This window comes from Anomaloglossus baeobatrachus, chromosome 2, assembly GCF_048569485.1.
Source record: "Anomaloglossus baeobatrachus isolate aAnoBae1 chromosome 2, aAnoBae1.hap1, whole genome shotgun sequence".
NCBI classification, from domain to species: Eukaryota; Metazoa; Chordata; class Amphibia; order Anura; family Aromobatidae; genus Anomaloglossus; species Anomaloglossus baeobatrachus.
In genome coordinates, this window is record NC_134354.1 from 739,143,424 (window position 1) to 739,171,234 (window position 27,811).

Genomic DNA, 27,811 nt, shown 5'->3' on the forward strand with positions numbered 1-27,811 from the left:
AACACGGCAAAGTCCACATCAGGGTGTTCCAGGGCCCACAGTCGGAGCTGTTTGCGATCCTCAGAGGACCTCATCCCCTGCACAAATTGCTCTACTAACATCTTGTTGCTGTCCGCCTCATTGATAGTGTCTACCCGCTTTAGGGTGTGAAGGGCGGTTTGCAGACGTAAAGCGTAGTCCCGAATGCTATCCACAGACCGTTGCCGGCACTGGTAAAACTGCATCCTCAGCTCAGCTTCGGTACGGGTCTCAAAGGCAGTCTGTAGCTTCTCAAAGATGGTGGCTACAGAGAGCCGGTCCCCCTCGGCCCAGGTCTCCGCTTCCTGCTCAGCCTCGCCGGTTAGCTGGCCCAGCACTACCGCTGCACGTTGCTTATCAGTCAGGGGGTACAATTCCAAAAGCGGATTAAGCTTTTTCCGGAAGACCTGTAAAGCATCAGGTTTCCCGTCATACTGCGGTAGCCAGGTAGCTCCGGGCGCATAGGGCAAGGAGAACGGCATCACCTGAGCGAGAGCGGGGGCCGCGGCACCTCCCGCCAGCACGGCCGGGACCTGGGCAGGCCCATTCCCATCCACGGGTGCCACTGCGGCTGCGACCACCGCTCCTCCAGCGGCTCCGTCGGGCGCAGACATCTTGTTTCCGTCCCCCTTAGCCTCTTTAAGGCCCCTCCTCTATCGGGGCGGGGTTTTGGCCTTCGCGCCTCTGCTACTCGAGAAGACGCTCGAGCGGGAACTCTTCGCGCCAAAGATGGCGGCTTCTGGAATTTTCCGGCCGGACACCTCCGGCGGTCACAAGGCGCACCTCTACCCAACGGCAGAGCGGTAAGATCCTGTTCGTGATGCCAAGTTGTCGCGGGCGGAGGAGGGGACGCTGCGCTCTCCCACTGCTCGGGTCCGGCTGCCGGGCAGCGATGGGCCGGATCCCGGGGACTCGAGCGGCGCTCCTCGCCCGTGAGTGAAAAGGGGTTTGGTTTTTGGAATAGTTTATTGTCCATGACGCCACCCACGGTTGTCGTGATTGTAGGGACACCACCGCTGCTCTGTATGGGAATCCCGGGAGCGGTGACAGGGAGCAGCAAAGTTGTTAGTTCTCCCCTCCATGGGTAGGGGGTGGTTGTCCCGGGGCCCAGTGATGAGTTGGGGGATGAGGGATGGCGGGGCCGGTGCAGGGCCTGGTGGGGTGCAGGAACGCGGGGGCAGCGCTGTGCCTCACGGCACTGTGGTACTCACTCAGCCTGAGACGGTGACACAGTTCTCGGTAAAACACACGGCTGGAAAGACGGTTCCCACGGACGGCTGCTGTTGCTTTTCCCCGGTAGTTGACGGTGACGGTCCCTTTTCCTGCACCTAAGTCTATGTTGGTAGCGATGGGTTCCCACCGGTAACCCGCTCCCCGGCTTGGATATGTGCCGGAGGAGCCCCTCTTTGCCCGCAGGCGCTGGCCCTGAGAAACTGGTGCCTTGGCGGTGGCGGTGTCTCTCTCTAATGGTCGGACTGTTTCCTTCAATCGGGACTTGGTTGTTGGGAGACCCAGAGGTCCCCTTCACTGACGGATTTGGCAAATTCACGGCGACTCCTAGCCTTGCCGGGATCCGAAAGGCCCCTGCCAATGGTGCTGGCTTCTCTTCGTATACCGCTCCGGTACCGCCGGGCCACCACCCGTCCACGGGTCCTTTCGGCAACCTCCAAGCAGCCTCTCCTGCAGACGGTCACCACCGTCTGCTGACCTTGCTGTTCTCAGTCCGGGGCACACACCCGGACCAACTTCAGGCTTTCTCACTGTCACTTTTTCTGTCACTACTCTCACTGTCCTCCTTCCTCTCTTGCTCCTCTACCACTTCACTGTTTACTCCTTCACTTCCCTAGCTGGACTACTGGTTTTCCCGCCTCCAGGGCTGTGAACTCCTGGTGGGCGGAGCCAACCGCCTGGCCCACCCCCTGTTGTGGACATCAGCCCCTGGAGGAAGGCAACAAGGATTTTTGTGTAGCTTTGGTGTACCTATCCGGGGGTGTAGGGTGTGATGGTGTTATGACCTTTGACCCCTGGCTTGCCCAGGGCGTCACATATGTATGTATGTATTTGCATATGTGTGTGTGTGTGTGTGTGTGTGTGTGTGTGTGTGTGTGTGTGTATGTCCGTTAAAGGAATCCACACCGTCGCATTTACAATCACAACATTTTGCACAGACACCCCATGTGACTCAGGGAACATCATACACTATCTTTTGAGGGAATATTTAATTCAGCGCTTTACAGTTAGGCGGGCTTTGCACACCTACGACATCGCAGGTGCGATGTCGGTGGGGTCAAATCGAAAGTGACGCACATCCGGCGTCACTTGCGATGTCGTAGTGTGTAAATCCTAGATGATACGATGAACGAGCGCAAAATCGTCGTCATCGTATCATCGCTGCAGCCTCCGACATTTCCATAATGCCCGGGGGAGCGACAGGTACGATGTAGTTCCTCGTTCCTGCGGCCGCACACATCGCTGTGTGTGAAGCCGCAGGAGCGAGGAACTTCACCTTACCTGCCTCCCGGCTGCAATGAGAAGGACGGAGGTGGGCGGGATGTTTACATCCTGCTCATCTCCGCCCCTCCACTTCAATTGGCCGCCTGCTGTGTGACGTCACTGTGACACCGCACGACCCGCCCCCTAAGGAAGGAGGCGGGTCGCCGGCCAGAGGGACGTCGCACGGCAGTATGTGCGTGTAAAGCTGCCGTAGCGATAATAATCGCTACGGCAGCTTTCACTATATATCGAACGTGCGACGGGGGGCGGGACTATCGCTGCAGCATCGGTAACACATTGTTACCGATGTTGCAACGTGCAAAGCCCGCCTTACTCTCCAAAAAAATCTGCCTTCATTAAAGTCAATGGAGCTGGAAGCTACAGGTCATTAATAAGAGCTATGATTGGTTGCTATAGGAACAAAGGACATTCTTGGTATAACAAGCTTATGTGTGAGGTAATATGATATTGGCAGAGACAGACAGACACAGACAGACAGGCACAGACAGACATAGGCACAGATAGACAGATGGAGAGAAAGGCAGAAAGGGCAAGAGACAGACAGATATACAGAGACAGACAGACATACAGAGACAGACAGAGAAAGAGGCAGACAGAGAAAGAGGCAGACAGAGAAAGAGACAGACAAAGAAAGAGACAAAGAGAGGCAGACATGGAAAGAGATAGACAGAGAGACATGGAAAGAGATAGACAGAGAGACAAGTAAAGAGACAGACAGGGAAATAGACAGACAAGTAAAGAGACAGACAGACTGAGACAGACAGGGAAAGATACAGACACAGACAGACAAAGAGACAGACAAACACGGAAACAGACATACAGGGAAAGAAAGACAAGAAAAGATACAGACAGAGACAGACAGAGACAGACAGAGACAGACAGAGACCAGACAGAGACAGACAGACACAGACAGACACAGACAGACACAGACAGACAAAGAGACAGACAAAGAGACAGACAGACACACAGAGAGACACACAGAGAGACAGACAGACAGACACACAGAGAGACAGATAGAGAGAGACACAGCAGAGACGGACAGAGATAGAGAGATAGAGAGTGAAAGACAGAGACAGACGGAAACTGTGCAAGAGGGTGAGTGGGAGAGAGACAGAGAGACAGGCACTATAGCGGGCAATGCGGGTACTACACCTAGTAAATAAATAAACATAAATTAACTCACCAATGGTTTCTCCATTTCTGCAATAGGCTCTTCCTTGTGATGCTTAGCCTTATATATCATAGGCTAAAAGTGAAATTTTAACGATACTCATTAGTAAACGAATCCTTTAGAAATAACTTTCAGCATCCAATTAGAAATATACCTTTGTAATTCATGACCTTGCTTTGTTCCTATATGTTTAGCGTGTATCTATTTTGGCTGTATATCAGCAAATCTGTGTTTCAGGAACCTAAGAAAAGTTGTTTCCACAGTCCCAGAGCTCCACATGAGCCTGTACAATGCTGTCTGTTAGATGGCACAGTGCTTACTGTAAAACATAGTCAAGACCGATAATGGTATATGGCCATTTGCAGGGTTTAACCAATTATTTTCCATTAAGGGTTATTATTTTCCATTAAGGGTATTGTGGCTTTCATTATTGTGGAAACCGTTTGAGAAAGTGATTAGATTTGTTTACCCTTTTCAAACAACCTCTTTAAAAGAGCAATATGGGAAAAATAGATTCACTGTGCTAAGCGTACCGTGCCTTAGGGGTCTGACACAGAGATTTTCTTCTTTGGTGATCTCAAAGCCCCTGCACCAGGCACCACTGGCTCTTGGTGCTATACTAGGCAGGGTTACCAGTACTGCATTTCCTCCTAAAAAGAGTCTTAGGTGGCCATTTATTCCTCCAGAACCTTCATTAGCTAAGGATAGCTAGACATACAGCTTACCATTAGAGTTTTTGAGTGTACCTTACTGTTCGTACTCACTATACTCATAAGGTGTACTGCCTAATACTCGCGTATTTATTCCGAATAGCGTGTGCAATGCAAATCAACGGGGAAAAACTCACAACGTAACGAATAACCCGAAATCCGCACTATTTGCTACTCGCATGAATAGTACAGCATTCAGATTACTCGTTACATTACGAGTATTCCCCTTTGACTTGCATTGCACCCGCTATTTGGAATGAATACGCGAGTATTAGACAGTTCTTGTCAACAAATAGTTAGATGGGGCGTGTCCTGGACATGGAGGAGTGAGGACGCTCATAGCCGGAGCCCCCAAAGAAACGGCCACCTACGGTATCAGATCCGGCACATGACAGACGACCCTCCGGAGGCCTGGCAAGATTTCTCTCCTCACCAGCAGCGGCTCCTCACAGCGCGGGCACAGGCAAGATGGCGACGGCTGGAGCTGGGAGCGTGGTGGAGGGGAAGTCCCCGCAAGCGGCGCGGCTGCAGCGCCAGTTAAGTGAAGGGGAGAGGGGGGAGGAGGCGGCTGGAGGCACTGCCGCTCATAGAGGGAGCCCTGCCACTTCTAAATCAGCGGGGCCCCCACAGAGAAAAGAGGGGGAGCAGACCCCGGGAGGCACCCTCATAATGGAGCCGCAGGCCGCTTCCAGGCCCCTTAGTGCCCCCAGCCTGAGGGTTGGTTACTCTGGGAACCTGGATGCCCCCTCTGACATGTTGGACACTCAGACCCTGAGGGAGCTCATCGCCGCCCTCCCCAGCAAAAAGGATCTGGATGAGGTGGCCTCTAGAATAGAACAGGCCCAGCTGTCAGCACTGTCCTCAGTGAGGGAGCAGATGGGGGTTCTGGAGGACAGGATCACGGCCACTGAGCAGGTCCAGGGATCAATGGAGGGCAGGCTGGAGCGCCTGGAGAAAGGCTGGGAAGCTTCTACCTTACGTATCAGAGACATGGCCCTGCTTCTGGACGACCAAGAAAACAGAAGCAGGAGAAACAATGTCCGACTGAAAGGCATTCCAGAGGACTGGTCACCTGAACTCCTATGCTCCAACGTTCTGGCTATCTTTAATATTGTCACAGGCAGACCTCCTGACGCGACCTACCTCTTCGACAGGATCCACAGGGTGGCCCGCCCGAACACCAGGGCATCCTCCAACACCAGAGACGTCCTTTGCCGTCTCCATTATTATGGAGACAAGGAGCGGATTCTCCAAGGGGCATGGGCACATGGCCCAATGGAGATGGACGGTGCACTCGTGTCATTGTTTCCAGACGTCTCTAGTCGCACCCCATAAGAGGAGGCTACTTCAACCGCTCTTACTCCGAATCAAAGAGGCGGGCGCCACCTATCGCTGGGGACACCCCTTCCATCTTATAGCCCGCAAAGGAACTGCCGTCTATTTTCTGAGGAGACCCTCAGATCTAACGGGTCTGTTTACATTCCTGGGGATCGACGAGATGTCTGTCCCGGATTGGCTCGCCTGGGACCCCCCGACCCCTGTGAGGCGGAGGGAGAGGGGTGGGGGGGTGGCCCTTCCTCCTCGTCGGATGAGCGGGGCTGATCCCGCCTGATCATTGAGCCCCTTGGTATCTATACAGTATTGTATGTTGACATGTGCACAATATCTACCTTCTAGGTGCTGTAGGGTTTAAAGTTTAAGGTCGTTTCTCTCATATGTAATTATCTTTGTGTTGTGTGCGGCCGGGGGGGGGGGGGGCGACTTTTCCTGGCGCCAGCTGGAGCGCCGGGATGTAAAGTCCGGTCTTTTTATAGCTGGGCCCGGACTTTGGCCCCTCCGTGATTCCATACTCGTACCCGCTTTCCTATTTTCCTTGTGGACCCGCGGCTGGTTCCAGGTCTGCGAGCTTTGTGTGAGCTTCTATACCCTGTGTGCTTTCTCTCTCCTTCCTTTTTTTTTTCTCTTTTTCCCTAGTCTCGGTTGTACTTCTGTTTTTCTCTACCCCCTGACTCCTCGTTAGTTCCCGTTTCTCCCTCTAGCAGGGCGGACACTCTCTCCCCTTCTACCCCCTCCCTAAACCCTTGCTCACTCTCCTTCATCCAAAGCTACTCCCCCTTCTCCCCATCCCCCCCCTTTTTTTTTTCTCTTCTTTGTCCTCCCTTCCTTCCCCCCAGGGGCTAAGGTCAGACAGTGATGAAGAAGACGTGTTCTGAGTTACGCATTGGCTCATTGAATGTGAGGTGACTGCATGATCCCGGGAAGCGCTCAATTCTCCTGAAACTCCTGTGGAGGAGCCGCATACAAGTTGCTTTCCTGCAAGAGACCCACTACAGCCTGGAGAAACCATATAAGCTCTCGGACAAAAGGTACTCGGTTGTGTTTCACTCCCCCTCTCCCGACCCCAGATCCAGGGGAACCAGTATACTAATAGCAGGTTCACTACAATGGGAGACACTGGAGTCAAGGACTGAAGGGGAGGGGAGACTTCTACTGGTGAAGGGGCGCATCGCCTCCCAATTATACACATTTGCGGCCATATACTTGCCAAACACAGGACAATGCACAACATTCTTAGGGTATGTGCGCACGTTGCTTTTTACCTGCTTTTTTGCTGCTTTTTCTTCTGCGCTGTTTAATGCCAAAATGGATGTGTTCTTCTATTCTAGCAAAGTCTATGGGAATTTGGGTTTCTTGTTCACACTATGTTGTTCAAAATGCTGCCTTTTTGTGGCAGAACTTTGGTCAAAAACTCAGCTTTTCAAAGAAGCAACATGTCAATTGTTTTTGCCATTTGGGTTTTGCACTGCAAAGCTGAGTTTTTGACCAAAGTTCTGCCACAAAAAGGCAGCATTTTGAACAACATAGTGTGAACAAGAAACCCAAATTCCCATAGACTTTGCTTGAATAGAAGAACACATCCATTTTGGCATTAAACAGCGCAGAAGAAAAAGCAGCAAAAAAGCAGGTAAAAAGCAACGTGCGCACATACCCTTACGCTTCCTTGACATAATAGATGACTTTGCTGAAGGCACTTTAGTGATAGGAGGGGACTTCAATTTCACCCTAGACCCTAAAATTGACAACTCTGGGGGAGTTTCTTGTCTACCACAAAGGGCAACGCAACGTATCAAACGAGGGCTGCTTGAATTTCAGCTGATAGACACCTGGAGGCTTCTACATCCTTCAGACAAGGACTATTCATTCTACTCTGCAGTTCATGATAGTTATTCCCGCCTCGACCACCTCTTCGTCCGCCACAGGGACCTCCACGCCCTGCTGGCAGCGACAATTGAAAGCATTCATTTCTCTGACCATGCGTTGATTACGATCTCACTTGCCCTGGACTATCCCGTCGACAGGCAGTGCCAATGGACCTTGAACAACTCACTACTAAATGATCCGACAGTCATGGATGAGATCCAATCGGCTTTGTCGGAATATTTTGGGCAAAATGCAGCTGGGGAGGTGTCACCCAACATGGTATGGGAAGCCCACAAATGCGTCGCGCGGGGGCTTTTTATCAAGCATGGTTCGCGTCTGAAAAAAGCGCGGGCGGCGGAGGTGGCTGCTCTTCTTTCCGAAATTCACCAAACTAGAGGTCCTGCATAAGAGATTCTGTGACCCTGGGTCCAGATCTCGTCTGACCCAAAAACGGGAAGAGCTGCGCACCCTATTGACTCACAAGGCAAAGAGTGCCATGGTTAAATGCAGGAGACATTTCTATGAGTTCGGAAATAAGAGTGCCAGAACCTTGGCCAGAGCGCTACGTTTACAAAGAACGCGGGGTTATGTCCAGCGGGTCCAAAATCCGGGTGGGAGGCTAGCGACTTTGCCCAGGGATATCGCCACGGCCTTTGGTAACTTCTACGCTTCCCTTTACTCTATTGATGGAGATAAAACCAATTCTGCCCGAGCAGACTTACGCCTGCGGATCAGGAAATATATTAGTAATTCAGGAATGCAAGGGCTCCGTGCGGAGGATGCAGAATGCCTGGAGAGACCCATTACAGAACTAGAATTACTTGAGGCTATCAAAAACTCCCCAACGGGTAAGGCCCCGGGCCCCGACGGCCTTCCCCTAGCCTATTATAAAAAGTTGGGATCAACGCTAAATACTCCCTTTCTTCAGGCCTTCAATAAAGTTGCAACAAGCGGCTTGTCCCCCATCCCTAGAGACACTTTGTCGGCTACCATAGTGGTCATCCCGAAAGAGGGTAAGGACCCTTCTCAGTGCGCGAGTTACCGACCCATCTCCCTGTTAAACACGGACTTAAAGCTCTTTGCGAAGATCCTGGCGGACAGGCTCTCACCTCTGATGGGAGGCCTTATTCATCCGGACCAGGTTGGGTTTCTGGGAGGGAGAGAGGCCAGGGACAACACGACCAAAGCGCTAAACCTGATCCATAAAGCCCGCCTGGAGAAGCATCCGTTGATGCTCCTCTCCACAGACGCCGAAAAGGCCTTCGATCGTGTTAACTGGGTTTTCATGACGGAGGCCTTGAGAGCGATTGGGCTAGGCAGGTCTATGTTGAACTGGATTGGCTCGCTCTACAGTGGTCCTACCGCAGCGGTCAGGGTGAACGGCCTTCTTTCCGACAGGTTCCCGATTAATAATGGGACCAGGCAGGGATGCCCCCTGTCTCCTTTAATATTTGTTTTGACCCTGGAGCCCCTACTGTGTCATATTAGAAGAAACCGCGACATTACTGGCCCTCTCACTGAGGTTCACAAATTCAAAATTGCAGCCTACGTAGATGATCTCCTATTTTTCCTCACGAACCCCTTGGTCTCCCTGCCTAACCTGCTCCGGGAATTCGAGATTTATTCCTGCCTATCCAATTTTAAAATAAACATGACCAAGTCTGAAGCTCTGAACGTGAACCTGCCTCTGGGTACGGTTACTTCACTCCAATCATCTTTTAGCTTTAAATGGGCCTCTGGATCTCTTGGGTACTTGGGGGTTCGGTTGGCGGCTGACACTAACTCGCTTTTCAAACTGAACTTTCTTCCCCTCCTTGGGACTATCAGGGAGGATTGTACGAGATGGGCGAAAGGCTGGTTCACTTGGTTTGGTAGATGTGACATCTTTAAAATGAATGTCCTCCCTCGCATCCTTTACCTTCTCCAGGCTCTTCCAATACGGATTCCCAGCTCCTTTTTTAAGGAGCTGGCTGCTCTACAAACCAAGTTCATCTGGGACAACAAGCCAGCTCGAATCTCCCGCTCCTTACTGTGCAGACCCAAGAGGAGGGGGGGATGGGAATCCCAGACCTGAAGGTATACTGCTGGGCTTCACATATGGTCAGAGTTATCGACTGGTGTCGCCACGCCAAGACGAAACCCTGGGTGGCATTGGAACAAAGTTTCTCTGCGATCAGTCTTACCGCAGCCCCTTGGATATCGAGCCCTCTTCCCGCTAGCCTGAGACACCATCCCACAATTGGCGCCACCCTGGAGTGCTGTTCCCTGAGACAGGTCCGCAGAGTACTACTTCCAGTCCCCTCTCCTCTCTCACCCATAATTGGCTCCCCAGATTTCTATCCGAGTCTGACGGATCCTGTCTTTCGTCGCTGGATAGAGGGGGGCGCTTCCGGGCATGTCACCTAATAACTGACGGGGGCTGGCCCTCACTCGGGGCACTTACAGAATGCGAGACCCCGAGACAGTTGGGAGCTTGGAGGTCCATGCAACTCAGACACTACGTCAGCTCTCTCCCTGACCACTTGCTATATACAGCTCGCCCAACGGAGTTTGAAGCGCTGTGTACCCGGGAGGGAGTGCTTCGGCACTCTCTGTCCCTGGTGTACAGGATGCTGACGGACCCTGGCGACCTCCCCCCCCCCCACATTTCTCGCACACTGGGAACAAGACCTGGGCCTCTCCCTGACAGACACGCAAAGGAATAAAATTTTGGCGCTTGCCCATAAGACCTCAATAAGCTCCAGACTTCAGGAATCCAATTACAAACTCCTGTCGAGGTGGTATAGGGTCCCAACCAGAGTACACGAGATGTTTCCTGGCGTAGACCCTGGCTGTTGGAGATGTGGGATGGCTGAGGGGGACTTTGTGCACATATTCTGGTCGTGTCCGGCCCTCCGAGGGTTCTGGAGCGGAGTGGGGGAGGTGATTAAACACGTGACTGGAACAACGCAGACCCTGGGTCCGGAGTTGTTCCTCCTTCAATTGACTGAGATGTCTGTCTCTGCATACAAACAGTCGCTTCTGCACTTTCTAGTGATGGCGGGCAGGTCATGCATCCCCTTGAAGTTCAAGTCGGACGCCCCCCCTACTCTGTCCCTCTGGGCCTCCAGGGTCAATGAGCTTCTACAGATGGAGGAATTGACCTCCTCCCTGCATGATCGGTATGAGCGCTTCCACGGGATCTGGCTTCCCTGGTTGCAATTTAAGTTCTCTAGTGAATACGACCTCCTGCTGCGTGATGCGTAGGAGGAGCGCACCCCCTCTGTCGCTGGTCTTTCCCCCCTGGCAAACCCACCCCCTCAAATCAAAAGGGGTGGTTTTGTTTTTTTTTTTTTTTATTTCTTCCCTCTCCTCCCCATACTCTCTCCCCTCATTCTCCTCTTCTCTCATCTTATCCCCCTTTTTCTCTTTCCTTTTCCTCTCTCTTCCTCCTTTCCCACCTTCCTTCCGCTCTGCCTTATCCCTTTCCCTTTCCACTCTTCCTCTACATTTCCCCCTTTTCTTTTTTCTCAGCTGGTGCGAACCCTTCCCTGCTCAGAGATGTCTGAGTCATCTTTAGGCACTTTTGCCTCCTTTTCGGTACTTTTCTTCTTGTCTATGATAAAAACTGAAAAAGAACGGACCCGTTTGTCAATTTGTGGGGTTGGCACAGATGTTAGTGATTTTGTATTGAGATGTATTCTCCCAAACTCTGTTGAACTGTTTTTGTCTGTTTTGTCAACTGACTGCTTTATGGTTTGCAAGGGTCTGTTGTATAAATAAAGAATTTAAAAAAAAACCCCAAATAGTTAGATACTCGCTCAACTCTACTTACCATCCCTTCTAATGATCTGTTATAGATCATTAAGAGGCAGCGCTTAGGGATGCATCTACTTGTAATAGCTACACAGTGTTACAAAAAAATGTAGCAATCATATGGGATATATCAGATTCGACATTGGATATTCTCAGGGGCAATCCCAAAAGAGTAACTGCTCATAATTACATAGTGTATCATGAAAATGATCTACTTTTTTCCAAAATCACTGTCATGCCTCAGTCTCAGGACTCAATCCTGTGGGCTCTTGCTGCCTGGCCAGTTTCCTTCCTTCCACAGCATGGTTGTCCTCTATCCAAAAGCTAATTGTTGTTTTACCTTTATTTTTCTACGCTTGCTGCTAGTCAGGGGTTCTCACTTTCCTATTTTGTCTCTGTTCTATCACATCCTGGGAGGGGCTATTTATGCAAGCCTTCTTTGCTAACTATATCCCTACCTGGTCGGTTCCCACAGCATGGTTGGCCTTTATCCAAAAGCTAATTGTTGTTTTATCTTTGCTTTTCTTCACTTGCTGCTAGTCAGGTGTTCTCCCTTTCATATTTTTTTGTGTCCTATCACATCCTGGGAGGGGCTATTTATACCCAACTTGCACCAGCCTTCTTTGATAGCTATATTTCTCCTTGGTCGGTTCCCACAGCATGGTCAGCCTCTGTCCAAAAGCTAATTGTTGTTTTATCTTCGCTTTTCTTCACTTACTGCTAGTCAGGTGTTTCTCACTTTCCAATTTTGTCTTCGTCCTACCACATCCCGGGTGGGGCCATTTTTCCTAAACTTGCACCAGCCTTCTCTGCTGGCTATATTTCTAGGTGGATTTCTGCTAAGCAGTTCCAGCCCTGCTGCTAAAGGATTTTACCTGTTAGGCTGAGACCAGTGTTGTGGTTGCTCTGTGTATTCTCATTTGCTTTCCATATACCTTTGTTCTGTTTTTTCTTAAGGGTGCTTTACACGCTGCGACATCGCTAACGATATGTCGTCGGGGTCACGTCGTTAGTGACGCACATCCGGCGCCGTTAGCGACATCGCAGCGTGTGACACCAATGAGCGACGATCAACGAGCGCAAAAACGTGAAAAATCGTTGCTCGTTGACACGTCGTTCATTTCCTTAATATCGTTGCTGCTGCAGGTATGATGTTGTTCATCATTCCTGCGGCAGCACACATCGCTATGTGTGACACCGCAGGAACGACGAACATCTCCTTACCTGCGTCCACCGGCAATGAGGAAGGAAGGAGGTGGGCGGCATGTTCCGGCCACTCATCGCCGCCCCTCCTCTGCTATTGGACGGCTGCCGTGTGACGTCACTGTGACGCCGCATGAACCGCCCCCTTAAAAAGGAGGCGGATCGCCGGCCAGAGCGACGTCGCAGGGAAGGTAAGTCCATTTGATGGGTGTTAGCGATGTTGTGGTGGGAGAGAAGCTCGAAACCTTACACAGCACACTCGTCCAGCGGCGGTTTGGTCCCGGCAGGATTCCCCTCCGGTTATACCGGCTTCATCCCTCCTCTGGTGCCTGACATCATAGAATAGCCTTACTGCATTAGCATATGCTGGATTGCTCACCAGCTGTTTCAGCTCACATATCCCACCACCGTCCAGCAGTTCCTTCTATGTGTGAAACTAGGACCCAAAAATAAGCGCCATCCTATGGTTATTTCTTTATGGTAATGTGACCGAGTATACGCTGGCCTTATATGGCACCGTACACAAGGGTCTGGTTTCCATAGCGCATTTGACTATAATAGCCAACATAGAGCCCTTGAGCCTGCACCAGTGCCCTTGATGCACTATACCGTATTACCTTATGGTATGCAAGCTATCACAGTGTAGCACATATGAGACTGCATCCATTTTTGTAATTATCAGCCTCTTAACCGAGTGTCCACGTACATTTGATATTGCATGATAATAGTCCATTGGGACGAAGGCCGGAGGCCGAAACGTCAAATATTTTTTGGACAAGATGCATATAAGCTATAAGACATTAAGAACCTGATCAATAAAAATTTGCATACTTTATTACCGCATTTTGCCTTTTCTTGGGAGTTGTAGTGTGCCAGGGTTGTCTTTTCTATATATTAGCGATGTTGTGTGCCAGCAATTTGTTCGTGTCGCACAACCGATGGGGGCGGGTACGCTTGCTAGCGATATCGGTACCGATATCGCAGCGTGTAAAGTACCCTTTAGGCTGGTGGGAGGTTACCTTTGCTTGCATTTATTATTCTCCTCTTTTACCTTGTGCACGTGTTTTAAGTTTGCTCACCTTTGGTTTTTGTCTGCTCCTGCACACTTTCCTTATTAGCTGTATTCCTCAGGAGGAACGAGAAACAGCTTGATGGCATTTTAGAGAGACATGCCCAAGCTGTGGATTTTGGTTGCGCGGCTGTTGATATTCTAGTCTGTACAGGAACCAGTAGGGTGTGAGTGCAGCTAGTATGGTAGGCTTTATTTTTACCTTTACCTAAGTTTGAGGTTATGCGTGCATAACAGTCACAAACATTGGAGAACACGAGAATGCAGCGCGAGTACACGGGTGGGATCTCATTGTTCTCGTGGTCTGTACCCCAATGTACCTAACTTTGCAAAATATATCTTCATAAACTACAGAACTGTGAGTAGTCACTTCATTTGAATTTCTCCAGATAATACCTGATGTCAGAGGTGACAGACAGTCATGTGGTTTCTGGCAGTGCAAAATGCTCCCTGACTTTCCATTGTTCCTGCTGTCAGTATTCATTGGTATAGGTAGCTTTCCTGCTGGATTTTCATCTCTCCCCCTTTTGGACCCAGCAGGAGCTCGCCTTTCACCCAGCTGCTGATCATCAGTATTCTCTTAGTGCGTAAATACCTCTTCCTTCCTTGGACTGGTTCTGGTGATATTATTCAGTTCATTCAAGCCCTGGGTGCAAGCAAGTGGCTTGTACTCATTTGTGATATCGCTACTGAAATCCTTGCTGAATTTCTACCTGTGTCATCTGTCGATAAGTAGTTAATGCATTTTCCCCCTGTGTATCCTCCTTGTGTCGTCTATAGTTTTTAGTGGGGTTGACGAAGAGCTCATCCCACCCATTCCCTATTTAGGGCACAAGCACTAGGGATACCTAGGGTCAGGTATCCAGCTTGGCGCATAAGTGCGGAACCTATCTAGGTTGGTGAGGGATCCCACGGACCAGCTGTAGGTTTGGTCAGGGATCACCATCGCCCCCTTCCCTAGACAAAGGGTTTCCCTTCCCTTCTCTTTTACGCGCCTGCTTGGTACTTTCCCGTACCTAGCTTGACAACTGATGAGGATCCCGAGATATCACGTGTGCATGAGTGAGGGAAGTCCTCATCTGAGTTGGGACAGATCAGTCAGCCAAACTTGATGTTTTTGCTTAATGAAAAAATAAACATTAAAACCACCAACAAGATAATAAAAAATAGTAATGGAATAAAAAAGAAAAAGAACTTACACTATAGGGATGCTCAGGGCCGGATTATAGGCGGGGCTTCAGCCCCGGGGCCCCCACCAAAAGAGCTTCCAAGGGGGCCCCCACCACCAGGGCCATGCTTGCCACCCGTCAGCAATTTTTTTTCTTTTCTTCACACCCGCTCCCCCTCCGTAAAGACAGTCTAAATCAGCTGTGTTTTCGGGGGGGGGGGGGGGGGGGGCACCTACATTTATTTGTATCTGCGTCTCTAACACGCAAAAACAAACCGCGGGCGCAGGACGCTGATTGACCTCGGAAGTACCATCGCCTGTACTTCCGGGGTCAGAGGTGTGCCTGCTCCCTGCTCTGTTGCGGCGTCCAATGCTGCGGACGTCACAGCAGGATGCCGCGGACGTCACAGCAGGACGCCGCGGACGTCACAGCAGGACGCCGCGGACGTCACAGCAGGATGCCGCGGAGGAGAAGACCCACGCGCGCGGCCGCGGAGGAGAAGACCCACGCGCGCGGCCGCGGAGGAGACCCACGCCGCGGCCAGGAGAGGAGACTAACCGGAGCAGGAGGATGGCCGCGGCACCGGAACAGCAGCAGGAGGATGGCGGCCTATACCGGAGCAGCAGGAGGATGGCATCAGAGCAGGTAGGGGCAGAGCTGAAGAAAGATGTGTGGTGTGATGCAGAGCTGTGTGTGTGTGTGTGTGAGAAGCAGAGCTGTGTGTGTGAAAGTGTGTGTGTGTGTGAAGCAGAGCTGCGTGTGTGTGTGAAGCAGAGCTGTGTGTGTGTGAAGCAGAGCCGTGTGTGTGAAGCAGAGCTGTGTGTGTGTGTGTGAAGCAGAGCTGAAGAAAGATGTGTGGTGTGAAGCAGAACTGTGTGTGTGTGTGAAGTAGAGCTGTGTGTGTGTGTGTGTGTGTGTGAAGCAGAACTGAAGAAAGATGTGTGTGTGTGAAGCAGAGCTGTGTGTGTGTGAGAAGCAGAACTGTGTGTGCAGCAGAGCTGTGTGTGTGAAGCAGAGCTGAAGAAAGATGTGTGGTGTGAAGCAGAGCTGTGTGTGTGTGTGTGTGAAGCAGAGCTGTGTGTGTGTGTGTGTGTGTGTGTGAAGCAGAGCTGTGTGTGTGAGAAGCAGAGCTGTGTGTGTGTGTGTGTGTGAGAGTTTGTGTGAAGCAAAGCTGAAGAAAGATGTGTGGTGTGAAGCAGAGCTGTGTGTGTGTGTGAAGCAGAGCTGTGTGTGTGTGTGAAGCAGAGCTGAAGAAAGATGTGTGTGTGTGAAGCAGAGCTGAAGAAAGATGTGTGTGTGTGAAGCAGAGCTGTGTGTGTGTGAGAAGCAGAGCTGTGTGTGAGAAGCAGAGCTGTGTGTGTGTGAAGCAGAGCTGAAGAAAGATGTGTGGTGTGAAGCAGAGCTGTGTGTGTGTGTGTGAAGCAGAGCTGTGTGTGTGTGAAGCAGAGCTGTGTGTGTGAGAAGCAGAGCTGTGTGTGTGTGAAGCAGAGCTGTGTGTGTGTGAAGCAGAGCTGAAGAAAGATGTGTGGTGTGAAGCAGAGCTGTGTGTGTGTGAGAAGCAGAGCTGTGTGTTTGTGTGAAGCAGAGCTGTGTGTGTGTGTGTGTGTGTGTGAAGCAGAGCTGTCTGTGTGTGTGTGAAGCAGAGCTGAAGAAAGATGTGTGGTGTGAAGCAGAGCTGTGTGTGTGTGTGTGTGTGTGCGTGTGCGTGTGTGTGTGTGAAGCAGAGCTGTGTGTGTGTGTGTATATATGAATCAGAGCAGTCTGTGCGGCACCCCAGAACTATATGGGTCCCCCAGAGCGCTAAGCCACCCATCCCAGTAATGTGTACGCCACCAGAGCTGTTTGCCACTCCAGTAACATCTATGCCCCCCCAGTAATGTCTATGCCCCCTGCCCCTCCTGTAATGTATATACTGTAGGCCCCAGCCCCTCCTGTGATGTATATACAGCAGTGCTGTGTCAGTGTGCATGGTGTGCAGTCATGTCTGTTATTGATGGCCATCGTGCAACACAGCCACATGTCCTGGAGGAGCTGGAAACAAGCTGGAGAGGTGAGTGAGGCTGCCAGTGACTTCTCCATATTAACACCTGTAATGCGTCTGTGTCTGCATGTATGTCAGTGTATATGACTGTGCATATATTTGTCTGTTTAAATGTATTTTTGTGAATTTGTCTTCAAATATGTATATGTACGTATGCCTGTATGTGTATGTGCGTGTCTGTGTGTGGATGGGGCCCAATGAGACTCAACCGGGGACCACAAAAACCTGGAGCCGTCCCGGGCTGCCTTAACATTGGGATCAATTAAAAATATGTGAGTAACTCTACTTTCTGTGTATAAGTGACGGCTGTGAGTGATCCTGGACTGTGTCTGTATTGTACTGTGTGTATAAGTGATGGCTGTGAGTGATCCTGGACTGTATCTGTATTGTACTGTGTGTATAAGTGACGGCTGTGAGTGATCCTGGACTGTATCTGTATTGTACTGTGTGTATAAGTGACGGCTGTGAGTGATCCTGGACTGTGTCTGTATTGTACTGTGTGTATAAGTGACGGCTGTGAGTGATCCTGGACTGTATCTGTATTGTACTGTGTGTATAAGTGACGGCTGTGAGTGATCCTGGACTGTGTCTGTATTGTACTGTGTGTATAAGTGACGGCTGTGAGTGATCCTGGACTGTATCTGTATTGTACTGTGTGTATAAGTGACGGCTGTGAGTGATCCTGGACTGTATCTGTATTGTACTGTGTGTATAAGTGACGGCTGTGAGTGATCCTGGACTGTGTCTGTATTGTACTGTGTGTATAAGTGACTGCTGTGAGTGATCCTGGACTGTGTCTGTATTGTACTGTGTGTATAAGTGACGGCTGTGAGTGATCCTGGACTGTATCTGTATTGTACTGTGTATAAGTGACAGCTGTGAGTGATCCTGGACTGTATCTGTATTGTACTGTGTATAAGTGACGGCTGTGAGTGATCCTGGACTGTATCTGTATTGTGCTGTGTGTATAAGTGACAGCTGTGAGTGATCCTGGACTGTATCTGTATTGTACTGTGTGTATAAGTGACAGCTGTGAGTGATCCTGGACTGTATCTGTATTGTACTGTGTATAAGTGACGGCTGTGAGTGATCCTGGACTGTATCTGTATTGTGCTGTGTGTATAAGTGACAGCTGTGAGTGATCCTGGACTGTATCTGTATTGTACTGTCAAAAACAATGAATGATACAATGCAATGCAGTAACAATGTAAGTACATGATCAATCATAAAAACATACCCAGTGCAGCCAGATTAACAAATAGTAAAGTGCCAATAGTGCAGAGGTCTGGATACCCCCCTAGGAATTGCATTGTATCATTCTAACCTTTTGTGCAGCTTTTTGCATTAACTGTGTTACCATTCATTGTGCCAGTGTTTTTTCATGTCTTTTCCATCTTCTCCACGATATATTTGTAATGAATTGATTACTATTTAATAAATACTTGTAATTTTTTGCATATCAGCCACTTTTTGTTCTCCTGTTTTTGATTGTTGCCTGTGGTTTGCAGCTCTTTCCACGGTTTCTACTTTGTTGTTTTTTCCGTGGTTCTTTTAAATTGAAATCATGTGTTGTGCCTAATGGATTGCTCCGGTATTCTATCTGTATTGTACTGTGTATAAGTGACAGCTGTGAGTGATCCTGGACTGTGTCTGTATTGTACTGTGTGTATATGTGACGGCTGTGAGTGATCCTGGACTGTATCTGTATTGTGCTGTGTGTATAAGTGATGGCTGTGAGTTATCCTGGACTGTATCTGTATTGTGCTGTGTGTATAAGTGATGGCTGTGAGTTATCCTGGACTGTATCTGTATTGTAGTGCTGTAAATCTGAATGTGGCAGAACAGGGTAAGATAAATGTTCATTGGATTTATATCTAAATGCTACAGTTCGTGCTCTACTGTTATGGCTAAAAATGTTAACGTTTATGGGCCCCCCACCAGATTTTCTGCCCAGGGGCCCCCACCAACCTTAATCCGGCCCTGGGGATGCTCATCATCTTCACAAGACTCGTCCTAAAAATAGATAAGACAAATTATATCCTTGAAATTCACGCATTGTCTCCTATATGCTTCACCTCTCTCAGCTCATCAGTTGAGGCCAGCACAATACTGCTGTGCCTCTCTCTGAGCCAAACCTGAGACTGCACAGCACTAGAAGCTGCGTCATAGGTAAGCCAGCCCAGCAAGGATGAAAAAAAGAGCAGCACATCACTGCTGTGCCATGCTTTCAGCTCATCACAGCACACGAGTGAAAAGTGAAGCGATAATATAGGCTGTGCCTGGATCCACTGGCGGACACAGACTGAAGAAGGTCCCTGTGCAAGAACAGTATATGGGCCCTTTGCAGCCGAATAGCTCATTATAATGCACAATTCCACATGCTATAGAGGTAGAAGTTGGCCCACATACCTCTTGGACCCCGGTGTGCCTGTAGAAGTTAAATCAATGATATGTCCAGCCTGCTTGTATCCATCACACAGTAGTGTGCAGTGCAGCAAGAATGACAAGAGCTTAGCACAGCACTACTTTTCCTTTCCTGAGTGCAGTGGTGAGTCCAAAGCCAGCATAGCACAGCTGAAGTTTGCTTGCAGCCCAGCAAGCTTGAGAAGGATGCAGTACACCACTGCCGTGTGCGCTCTGAGGTTAGTGCAGCAATTCAAAACACAATGCTGATACTGTACAATAAAGCCGGATCAAAGCATAACAGCAAATACTAGAAGAGTGCCAAACACAAGTGCCAACACATTGTAGCAGAGCTGAGCTGTGCTTCAAGCCAGATCACAGATTAAGGCCGGAGTCACACTTGCGCGTAACTCGCGCGAGTCTCGTATCGTATCACCCGTCACGGTCTGACACTCTCCTAACAGGAGCGGGACAGCTGCATAGAAATACATGCAGCCGACCCGCTCCTGTCAGGAGAATGTGCGGCCATACCGGGTGATGCGATCCGAGACTTGCGCGAGTCACTCACAAGTGTTACTCCAGCTTAATGGGTAAAACAGCGCATGTGCGGTTTCCCTACCGGGCGATTGAGCATGCAGCTGAGGCGATCAGCTCATTGTGTAAACTCGGGCAAGTCTACAGGATGGCTTTGACAAGTGATACAGCAGCAGCCTATAAGGCTGATGTCCTGCACATGATCCTCATTTAATATTGGAATTACAGGAGGATGGTTCCAATGGCAGCGGAGGGTAAATACAGCTGAGAGGGGTGGGTGGTGATTAGGGGTGATATCTGTAAAAACAGTCCTGATTTCAAAATAATTTGTATGAGCACACTTGAATAAATCTGGCAGGTTAATATGATAAGATACATATCAGGAGTTTACAAGAGATTATACCAGAGATGAACACTGCAAAGAGCATTTATGCAGTTCTGCTTCATTCAATTAAAGAGTAACTGTTGTTCTAATTTATATTTCATAAATCAACAGTGCACACAAAAATAAGCAACTTTGTAATATATCGTATCAAAGAAATGTATGTCTTTCTCCTCCTGGCCTGATCATTCACTGTCTTCATCGAGTTCAGATGTTACTCATGAATTTCAGCTTTTTACCATTTTTGAGATAGAAAATAGCAGTTTGTGCTTGTTAAATTCTATGGAGGGGGAAGGAGACAAAGGCAGAAACAGATAGTCTGCTGCAAATTCTCCATAGAACTTTACGAGCGGCAAACATCATCTGTCACACGGAGATTTTTACAAACGTCGCCGACTAACATAGCGGCATTGTGATGTTTTTTAGACAACAGATTCTGAGACCGCCGCCTCTGGTGTCTGATCAACACAGGCAGACCCGAGCTTCAACCTGCGGAGTGATAGTTCACAGGCAGGCTAGCAAGAGTTAAAGGGAACCGGTCACCAGATTTGGGGCTTATTAGCTGCGGCCACCACCAGTGGGCTCTTACGGTATATACGGCATTCTAACATGCTGTATATAAGAGCCCAGGCCGCTGTGTAGCACGTAAAAATTACTTTATAATACTCACCTAAACAGTTGGTCGAAGCAGATGGGTCGGATGGGCGTTTCCGTTCTCTGGGTCCGGCGCCTCCTCTTTCGGACATCTTTGTACTCCTTCTTCTGAAGCCAGGGTGCATGACGCGTCCAACATCATCCACAATAGCCAGCATTGAGGTTCCGCGCATGCGCACTACAATACTTTCATCTGCCCTGCTCAGGACAGATCAAAGTGTGCCTGCGCGGGACCCCAGTGTCGGCTAGTGTGGATGTCGTCGGATTCATCAGGCACCCAGGCTTCTGAAGGAGGACAAAGATGGCCAAAAGAAGAGGCGCCGGTACCGGAGACCGGAGACGCCTATCTGACCCATCTACTCCACACCGACCATTTAGGTGAGTATTATAAAGAATTTTTTACGTTCTACACAACGGCCTGAGCTCTTACATATAGCATGCTAGAATGATGTATATAAGAGACCACTGGTGGTAACCGCAGCTTATCGGCCCCAAATCTGGTGACAGGTTCTCTTTTAATCTCTACTAGTCTCCTTGTTAGTGTCCTTTGATCACATGTTGTGGGGGAGCCAATCACATATGTTCCCCTGCTATATATGCTGGCTAGATCCTTCCTACTATGCCAGCTATAGATTACCTTAGCTGGTCTGGTGAGATCCCGACTATCTGGTAGTAGTATTACTTGTTGTTGAGTGCGGTTGTAGAGTTTACCATTGTTGCACTTTTTGTTGCCACCTTCCTGCTCTTGCTTTTCTCCTGAGTCTCTCATTTTCTATTCCTATTTGTGTGCACTGTGTCAGAGTTTTGGTTTCCCTTGTCTCTCACTCCTGCTTCATCCCTTTCTGGTGGGAGGGGGAATCATATTAGTTCTGGTCAGGAGCATAGCCAGGCATGGGGCTCAGGCTTCTCCACCAACAGGAGTAACCCTGAGATTAGTAATAGCCCGGGGTCCCCCTGAGGGACAGCATAGGATTCCTGTCCCTCGCTATCCTACAGTCACATCGTGACATCATCTATCTCAGTAATTATAAAATCTTTATTCACTGAACACAGATTTTACCTGTGAACTGAGAATTTTGAAAATGAGTGATCAGGAAAAGAAAGAGGCAGATTTCTCTGCTAAGATATAATATAACGTTTTTTTATTTATTTATTTTTTAAAACAACAATTACTTTTTAACAATTTCTATTCCCATACGACCTGAAGTATAGAATGAGAGAGAGAAAGCTGTGGGTGAGTACCTCTCCATTTAGTGGCCCCCAACACCTATCATAATAAGGGATGGGGATACAGGTATGGGTCCCATAGGTGAAACCAGCAGCTATCGGAAAATGGGGTCATATTCTGTAGACATGCTATAGTACGTCTGTCATGAGATGACCCCTTTAACTTGGTTTACTCGTCTTCTAAACTGGACCACTTGTTTTACCGATCAGTATATTTTAGTAATTTGGATGTAAATCTGAAACTACACAATAAACACAAGGGGAACGTACAAAGAGCCCATTGTCAGTTGGACAGAATTAATCCCGAGACCCAAGGAAAGAAAACCAACCAATGAGATTAATAGTAGAAGATAAAAGAAATGAACTCACAAACAATCCAAACCCCATATCTTCGTCTTCTACTTCTTCTTCTTCAATCTGGCAAGAACCATACGGACTTTTAGTAGATACCTGGATCAAAACACATTGTGAAAAAGGTATTTTTTATGTTATAGTTTTTTTTCCAAGTTTCTAGGTGTATTTATATATTTCACATGTAGAGCACTGTATCAGAATTACCCTCCTTAAAATGTACTTGACACCTGATACATACTGCCCAATCCGTAGTCATACTTTAAAAGTCACCGGGACCAAAACCGTTCTGTAGACTAATTGGACAGGTGGATCTTGGCGGCTTCTCCTCGCCCGCTGCTCTGGATAGACAGCTCTCTGCCTACGTTCGCATATCGGCAGAAACTTGTGGATCCAGGGCAGCGGGCAGGGAGAAGCCGCTGGAGATCTGCCCCACCAACTAGTGTATAGCATGGTCTTGGTCTCTTTAAAGTATGCTTTTCCCTGAATCATGGCAACATTTCAGAGTGATATACATGGCTAAGATCATATGGAAGCCAGTGCCTGATACTGTGCCTTGAAAAAGTATTCATACTACGTGAACCTTTACCCATTTTTACACCAACAATCTCAATTTTTTTTACGTAGAACTCATACTAGATGTAGGGGACACATTGTATATAGAGGGGCTAATTGGGGGCTCATACTGTATATAGAGGGGCTGTGTGGTTGCTCACACTGTATATAGGGGCTATGTAGGGCTCCTACTGTATGTAAGGGGCTAAGTAAGGCGTCAAACTTTATATAGGGGGTTGTGTGTGAGCTCATATAATATATAGGGGTTTTATGAAGGCTAATCTTGTATGTAGGGAACTATGCGGAGACTCATCCTGTATGTAGGGAGCTATGTGGGGGCTCATGCTGTATATAGGGGGAGGGGCTGAATATGGGCTTGTAAGGGGGTGCTGGGCTCGGCCCACCCCAGACCTGCAGATTGGGTGTATCTTGTATTTTACTGTGCATTTGTATTTTACTGTGCATGGTTGTACTCTGTAAAGTGGCCACAAGATGACCACGGTGTGCTCGGTCACTTACCTGGTGCTGTTAAGCAGTAAGGGGTTAATGGAGAGGAGCACTGGGGGGGGGATAAAAAGTGAACACCAGGAAGCAAGGGGAGAAGAGTCCCGGAGAGGAGAGAGTGATAGAGAGCCCCTATTTGAGTATTGAATTTGTGGACCCCAAGGCTCAGTCCTGGACCGTGGACATGCGGCATCCTGAGAACTGGGATTGGAGCAGCTGCGTCCCCTGCTGTGGGGTATAGTCCAGATGGTCAGGAAGGCGACCTTTTCCCTGAAGCTGAAAAAACAAGAACCCCCCTGGTAGCTGATGGCCAGTTGCGCCTTCTGGAGAAGGGTAGCTCTGGTCCTAGCCAAAAGCATAGCCTGAGGAGTGAGAATGCTGTAAACCCTTCCAGGCAGCATGCAAATCCCTGTGGGTGGGATGGAGGGGTTTAGGAGCTTGGTTGATCCAGACTCTGCTAGTTTGACGACAGCCAGGGGGATGAGGGGCCTAGGGAGCCTGAAGGTATCTGGGTGCCAGGGAAGCGGCCGGCCGCCAAATTATACTGATCTGCGGAAAATAAGAGACAGGAAAGGAACCACTATGGGACCGATGCCGGTGCCCTGAATGTGGAGACTGTTAATAGTAAAAGACGTTTGGTTAACTCCCTTGTGCGCTGTTTCCTGACTCAGATGAAGAATGAGTTGCAGTGTGGAAGTCACAGTAATTCCCCTTCACTTGTAGCAGTGACTGGGAGGTATGGGGTTAACCACCAGCCATGCTGTGGCCTGGTAACCCCTCAGCGTATGGCCACTACTACCTACCAGCCTGGCTCCAACAGGCTCATACTTTATATATGGAGATGTCAGAATACTTAAAGGTAATCTGTTGGCAGGTTTTTGCTATCTAATCTGAAAACAACATGTTGCAAGGGTTAAAACATAGAATTCAGGGATGCCTCTCTTGTCAAGGTCCAGTCTGTTGTTTATTTGCCATGTTTGTTTAAGGAGCAGGACACATCAATGCTTTGACTGCAATGTCACAGGCATGACAGTCCGGTACGCCCCCTCCTTTCATTAACACCTCACTATCAATGCTCAATCACTATTGAGAACCTGCAGTGGGTGGGACAGCTCTCTCAGCTCTGCTACATGAGTAAATCTATTAACTCTGATTGTGCCAGAACGGCTCAAGCCAGTAATCTAAGTGATACATCGTTAGATTCAGGGTCTCTTTGCCTACATCATGATGGTCTCACATAAGATAACTAAAACCTGTTGACAGATTCAGTTTAATTCTGTTCAATGTTAAGTGATATTATTATTATGATTATTATTATTGGGCGGCACGGTGTCTCAGTGGTTATCACTGCAGTCTTGCAGCGCTGGGGTCCTGGGTTCAAATCCAACCAAGGACAAAATCTGCAAAGGAGTATGTATGTTCTCCCATTGTTTGCGTGGGTTTCCTCCGGATTCTTCCCACACTCCAAAAACATACTGATAGGGACTTTAGATTGTGAGCCCCAAAGGGGACAGGGTTGCCAATGTATGTAAAGCGCTGTGGAATTAATGGTGCTTTAGAAGTGAATAAATACTGTATTATTATTATATTATAATTAATATGTTAATATTATTATTGGACAGATTTAAATTTCACAAACTAGCTGTGCCCCCTACATAACATTTTGCAAACTGCAATTGGGACTTCTTATGACTTGCTTTCAAAAATGTTTTTCTTCTTGTCACTCTTCCTTAACCTTTGTCCGGCTGAATAGGTACAATTGTAACTATTCCGTTTTAAAATTGCAGTACATTTTTTTTTCCAAAAGCCGTAGAGGGCTGAAATTTCGTGACATCTCTGCAGTTTTGGTCCAGAATATATTGGCCAAATTTCAATAAAACATCTCCACCCCCTTCCGAGATAAGGTGTCGCTGTTAACGTTGTAAAATTATGCAGCCTGACGAAGGTTAAAGGTCAGATTTGTGGAGTACAACTAATAGTTGTACTGTCGACAGAGTCTCCCTCCTAAGCTGTGGATCTCTGCATGCCCTCCATAGTGACCATGGGCCTTTTGGCTGCTTTTCTAATTAGTTCTCTCCTTGCTTGGGATGTCAGTTTAGGTGGATGGCCATGTCTTGGTAGGATTGCAGTTGTGCCATACACCTTCCATTTTTGGGTGATGGATTGAACAAAACTCAGTGAGATGTTCAGAGCTTGGGCTATATTTTTTTTTTTTATAACCTAACCCTGCTTTACTATTTTCCACAACTTTATCCCTGACCTGTCTGGCATGTTCCTTGGTTTTCATGATGCTCTTTGATCCCTAATGTTCTCAAACAAACTTCTAAGGTCTTCACAGAACAGCTGAAGTTATACTGAGAAGAAATTACACACAGGTGGACTCAATCTACTAATCATGTAACTTCTAGAGGCAATTGGTGACTCCGGATATTATTTAGGGGTATCAGATTTACAGGGGGCTGAATATAAATGCACGTCACAATTTTCCGATTTATATTTTTAAAATACTTAGAAAACCGTGTATCATTTCCTTTACACTTCACCAACACTTGCTACTTACTTATGGTATATGGCAATGAATGCCAGAAAAATTCATTTAAGTTTCTGGGTGTAATGTTAAAAATGTGAAAAAGGTCACGGGGGATGAAAACTCTTTCAAGGCACTGTACATGCTGTCCGAAAATTGGGCAGCATGTATCAACTGACAGGTTGTCTTTAATGTTGAATATAAGGTCCATACATACATTTGGTAGCTGGTTTGATGATTACTTGCTGTAACATCCTCGTCAGGTGGTTTTTAAGACCTGTCGTATAACTGGTATTTACCATTTGATATGACAATTTCTAATATATTGTTTCATTTTTTTCTCACATTTTGATTATTATACCTCCTTACCCATTGAAGATGTGTCCCTATGACCTGATGGGTCTTTGTGCAGGATTGAGGAGGCCACTCAAGATCTTCAGATCTGTGACCACTGACCGTTGTTTTGTTTTAGTTCATATGTTGGGTATCACTTTGAATATGTTTATGAATACATACTAGAAGGTGGCCCGATTCTACGCATCGGGTATTCTAGAATTTACGTATTGTGTAGTTAATGTATGATTTTTGTTATATATATATAGATGTTGTTGTCTGTAGTTACCAAGTGTTTATGTAGGGCGCTGTACATGTTCTGGGTGTTGTCTGGGTGTGGCGGGGGGTGAGAGCGGTGTTGTATGTGTGTTGCGTGTGTTGCGTTGTTTGTGGAGCGCTGTGTGTCTGTAGCGTTGTGTGTGTGTGTGTTGCGCGGTTTGTGTAGGTGTGGTGTGTTTTGGGGGGAGGTATGTTTTGTGCAATGTGTGTGTGTTGCGTGGTATGTGCGTATATTTATGTATGCCGCAGTGTTTGTGTGTTGGGTGTTGTGTGTGTGCAGCGTTGTCTGTGTGTGTGGGTGTCTGTGTAGGGCGGTGTTTGTGGTTCCCAGTGTGTGTGTGGTGTGTTGTGTGTGTGTGTGTGTGTGTGTTGGGGGGAGGTGTGCACCTCCCATCGTGCTCCATCCCCCATGCTGCGCACCCCCCATTGTGCTCCATCCCGCATGCTGCGCACCCCCCATCGTGCTCCATCCGCCATGCTGCGCACTCCCAAATGTGCTCCATCCGCCATGCTGCGCACTCCCAAACGTGCTCCATCCGCCATGCTGCGCACTCCCAAACGTGGTCCATCCGCCATGCTGCGCACTCCCAAACGTGCTCCATCCGCCATGCTGCGCACTCCCAAACGTGCTCCATCCGCCATGCTGCGCACTCCCAAACATGCTCCATCCGCCATGCTGCGCACTCCCAAACGTGGTCCATCCGCCATGCTGTGCAGTCCCAAAAGTGCTCCATTCGCCATGCTGCGCACTACCAAACGTGCTCCATCCCCCATGCTGCGCACTCCCCATCGTGCTCCATCCCCCATGCTGCGCACCCCCCATCGTGCTCCATCCCCCATGCTGCACCAGCATCAGCCTCTCTGCCCCCAGCATCAGCCTCTCTCCTCCCAGCATCAGCCTCTCTCCTCCCAGCATCAGCCTCTCTCCTCCCAGCATCAGCCTCTCTCCTCCCAGCATCAGCCTCTCTCCTCCCAGCCTCAGCCTCCCCCAGCATCAGCCTCTCTTCTCTAAGCCTCCCCCCTCCCAGCCTCCCTCCTCCCAGCCTCCCCCAGCATCAGCCTCTCTCCTTCCAGCCTCCCCCAGCATCAGCCTCTCTCCTCCCAGCCTCCCTCCTCCCAGCCTTCCCCAGGATCAGCCTCTCTCCTCCCAGCCTCCCTCTTCCCAGCCTTC

At 48.8% G+C, this 27,811-nt stretch overlaps 1 protein-coding gene across 7 annotated transcripts in view; it reads right to left on the bottom strand.

Annotated features, from left to right (window-relative positions):
• The window catches only part of PARP4 (poly(ADP-ribose) polymerase family member 4), a 354,633-nt gene that overhangs the window by 176,644 nt on the left and 150,178 nt on the right, over positions 1-27,811 (bottom strand). For 5 of the 7 annotated variants that reach the window (XM_075337416.1, XM_075337418.1, XM_075337415.1 and 2 more), the window contains exons 32-34: positions 22,461-22,541; positions 18,860-18,904; positions 3,716-3,778 (exon numbers count right to left, since the gene is read on the bottom strand). In XM_075337416.1, coding sequence (XP_075193531.1) covers positions 3,716-3,778; positions 18,860-18,904; positions 22,461-22,541 — 189 coding nt within the window. The remainder of the gene's footprint in view (positions 1-3,715; positions 3,779-18,859; positions 18,905-22,460; positions 22,542-27,811) is intronic. The other 2 variants (XM_075337413.1, XM_075337414.1) reach the window with 2 other exon arrangements.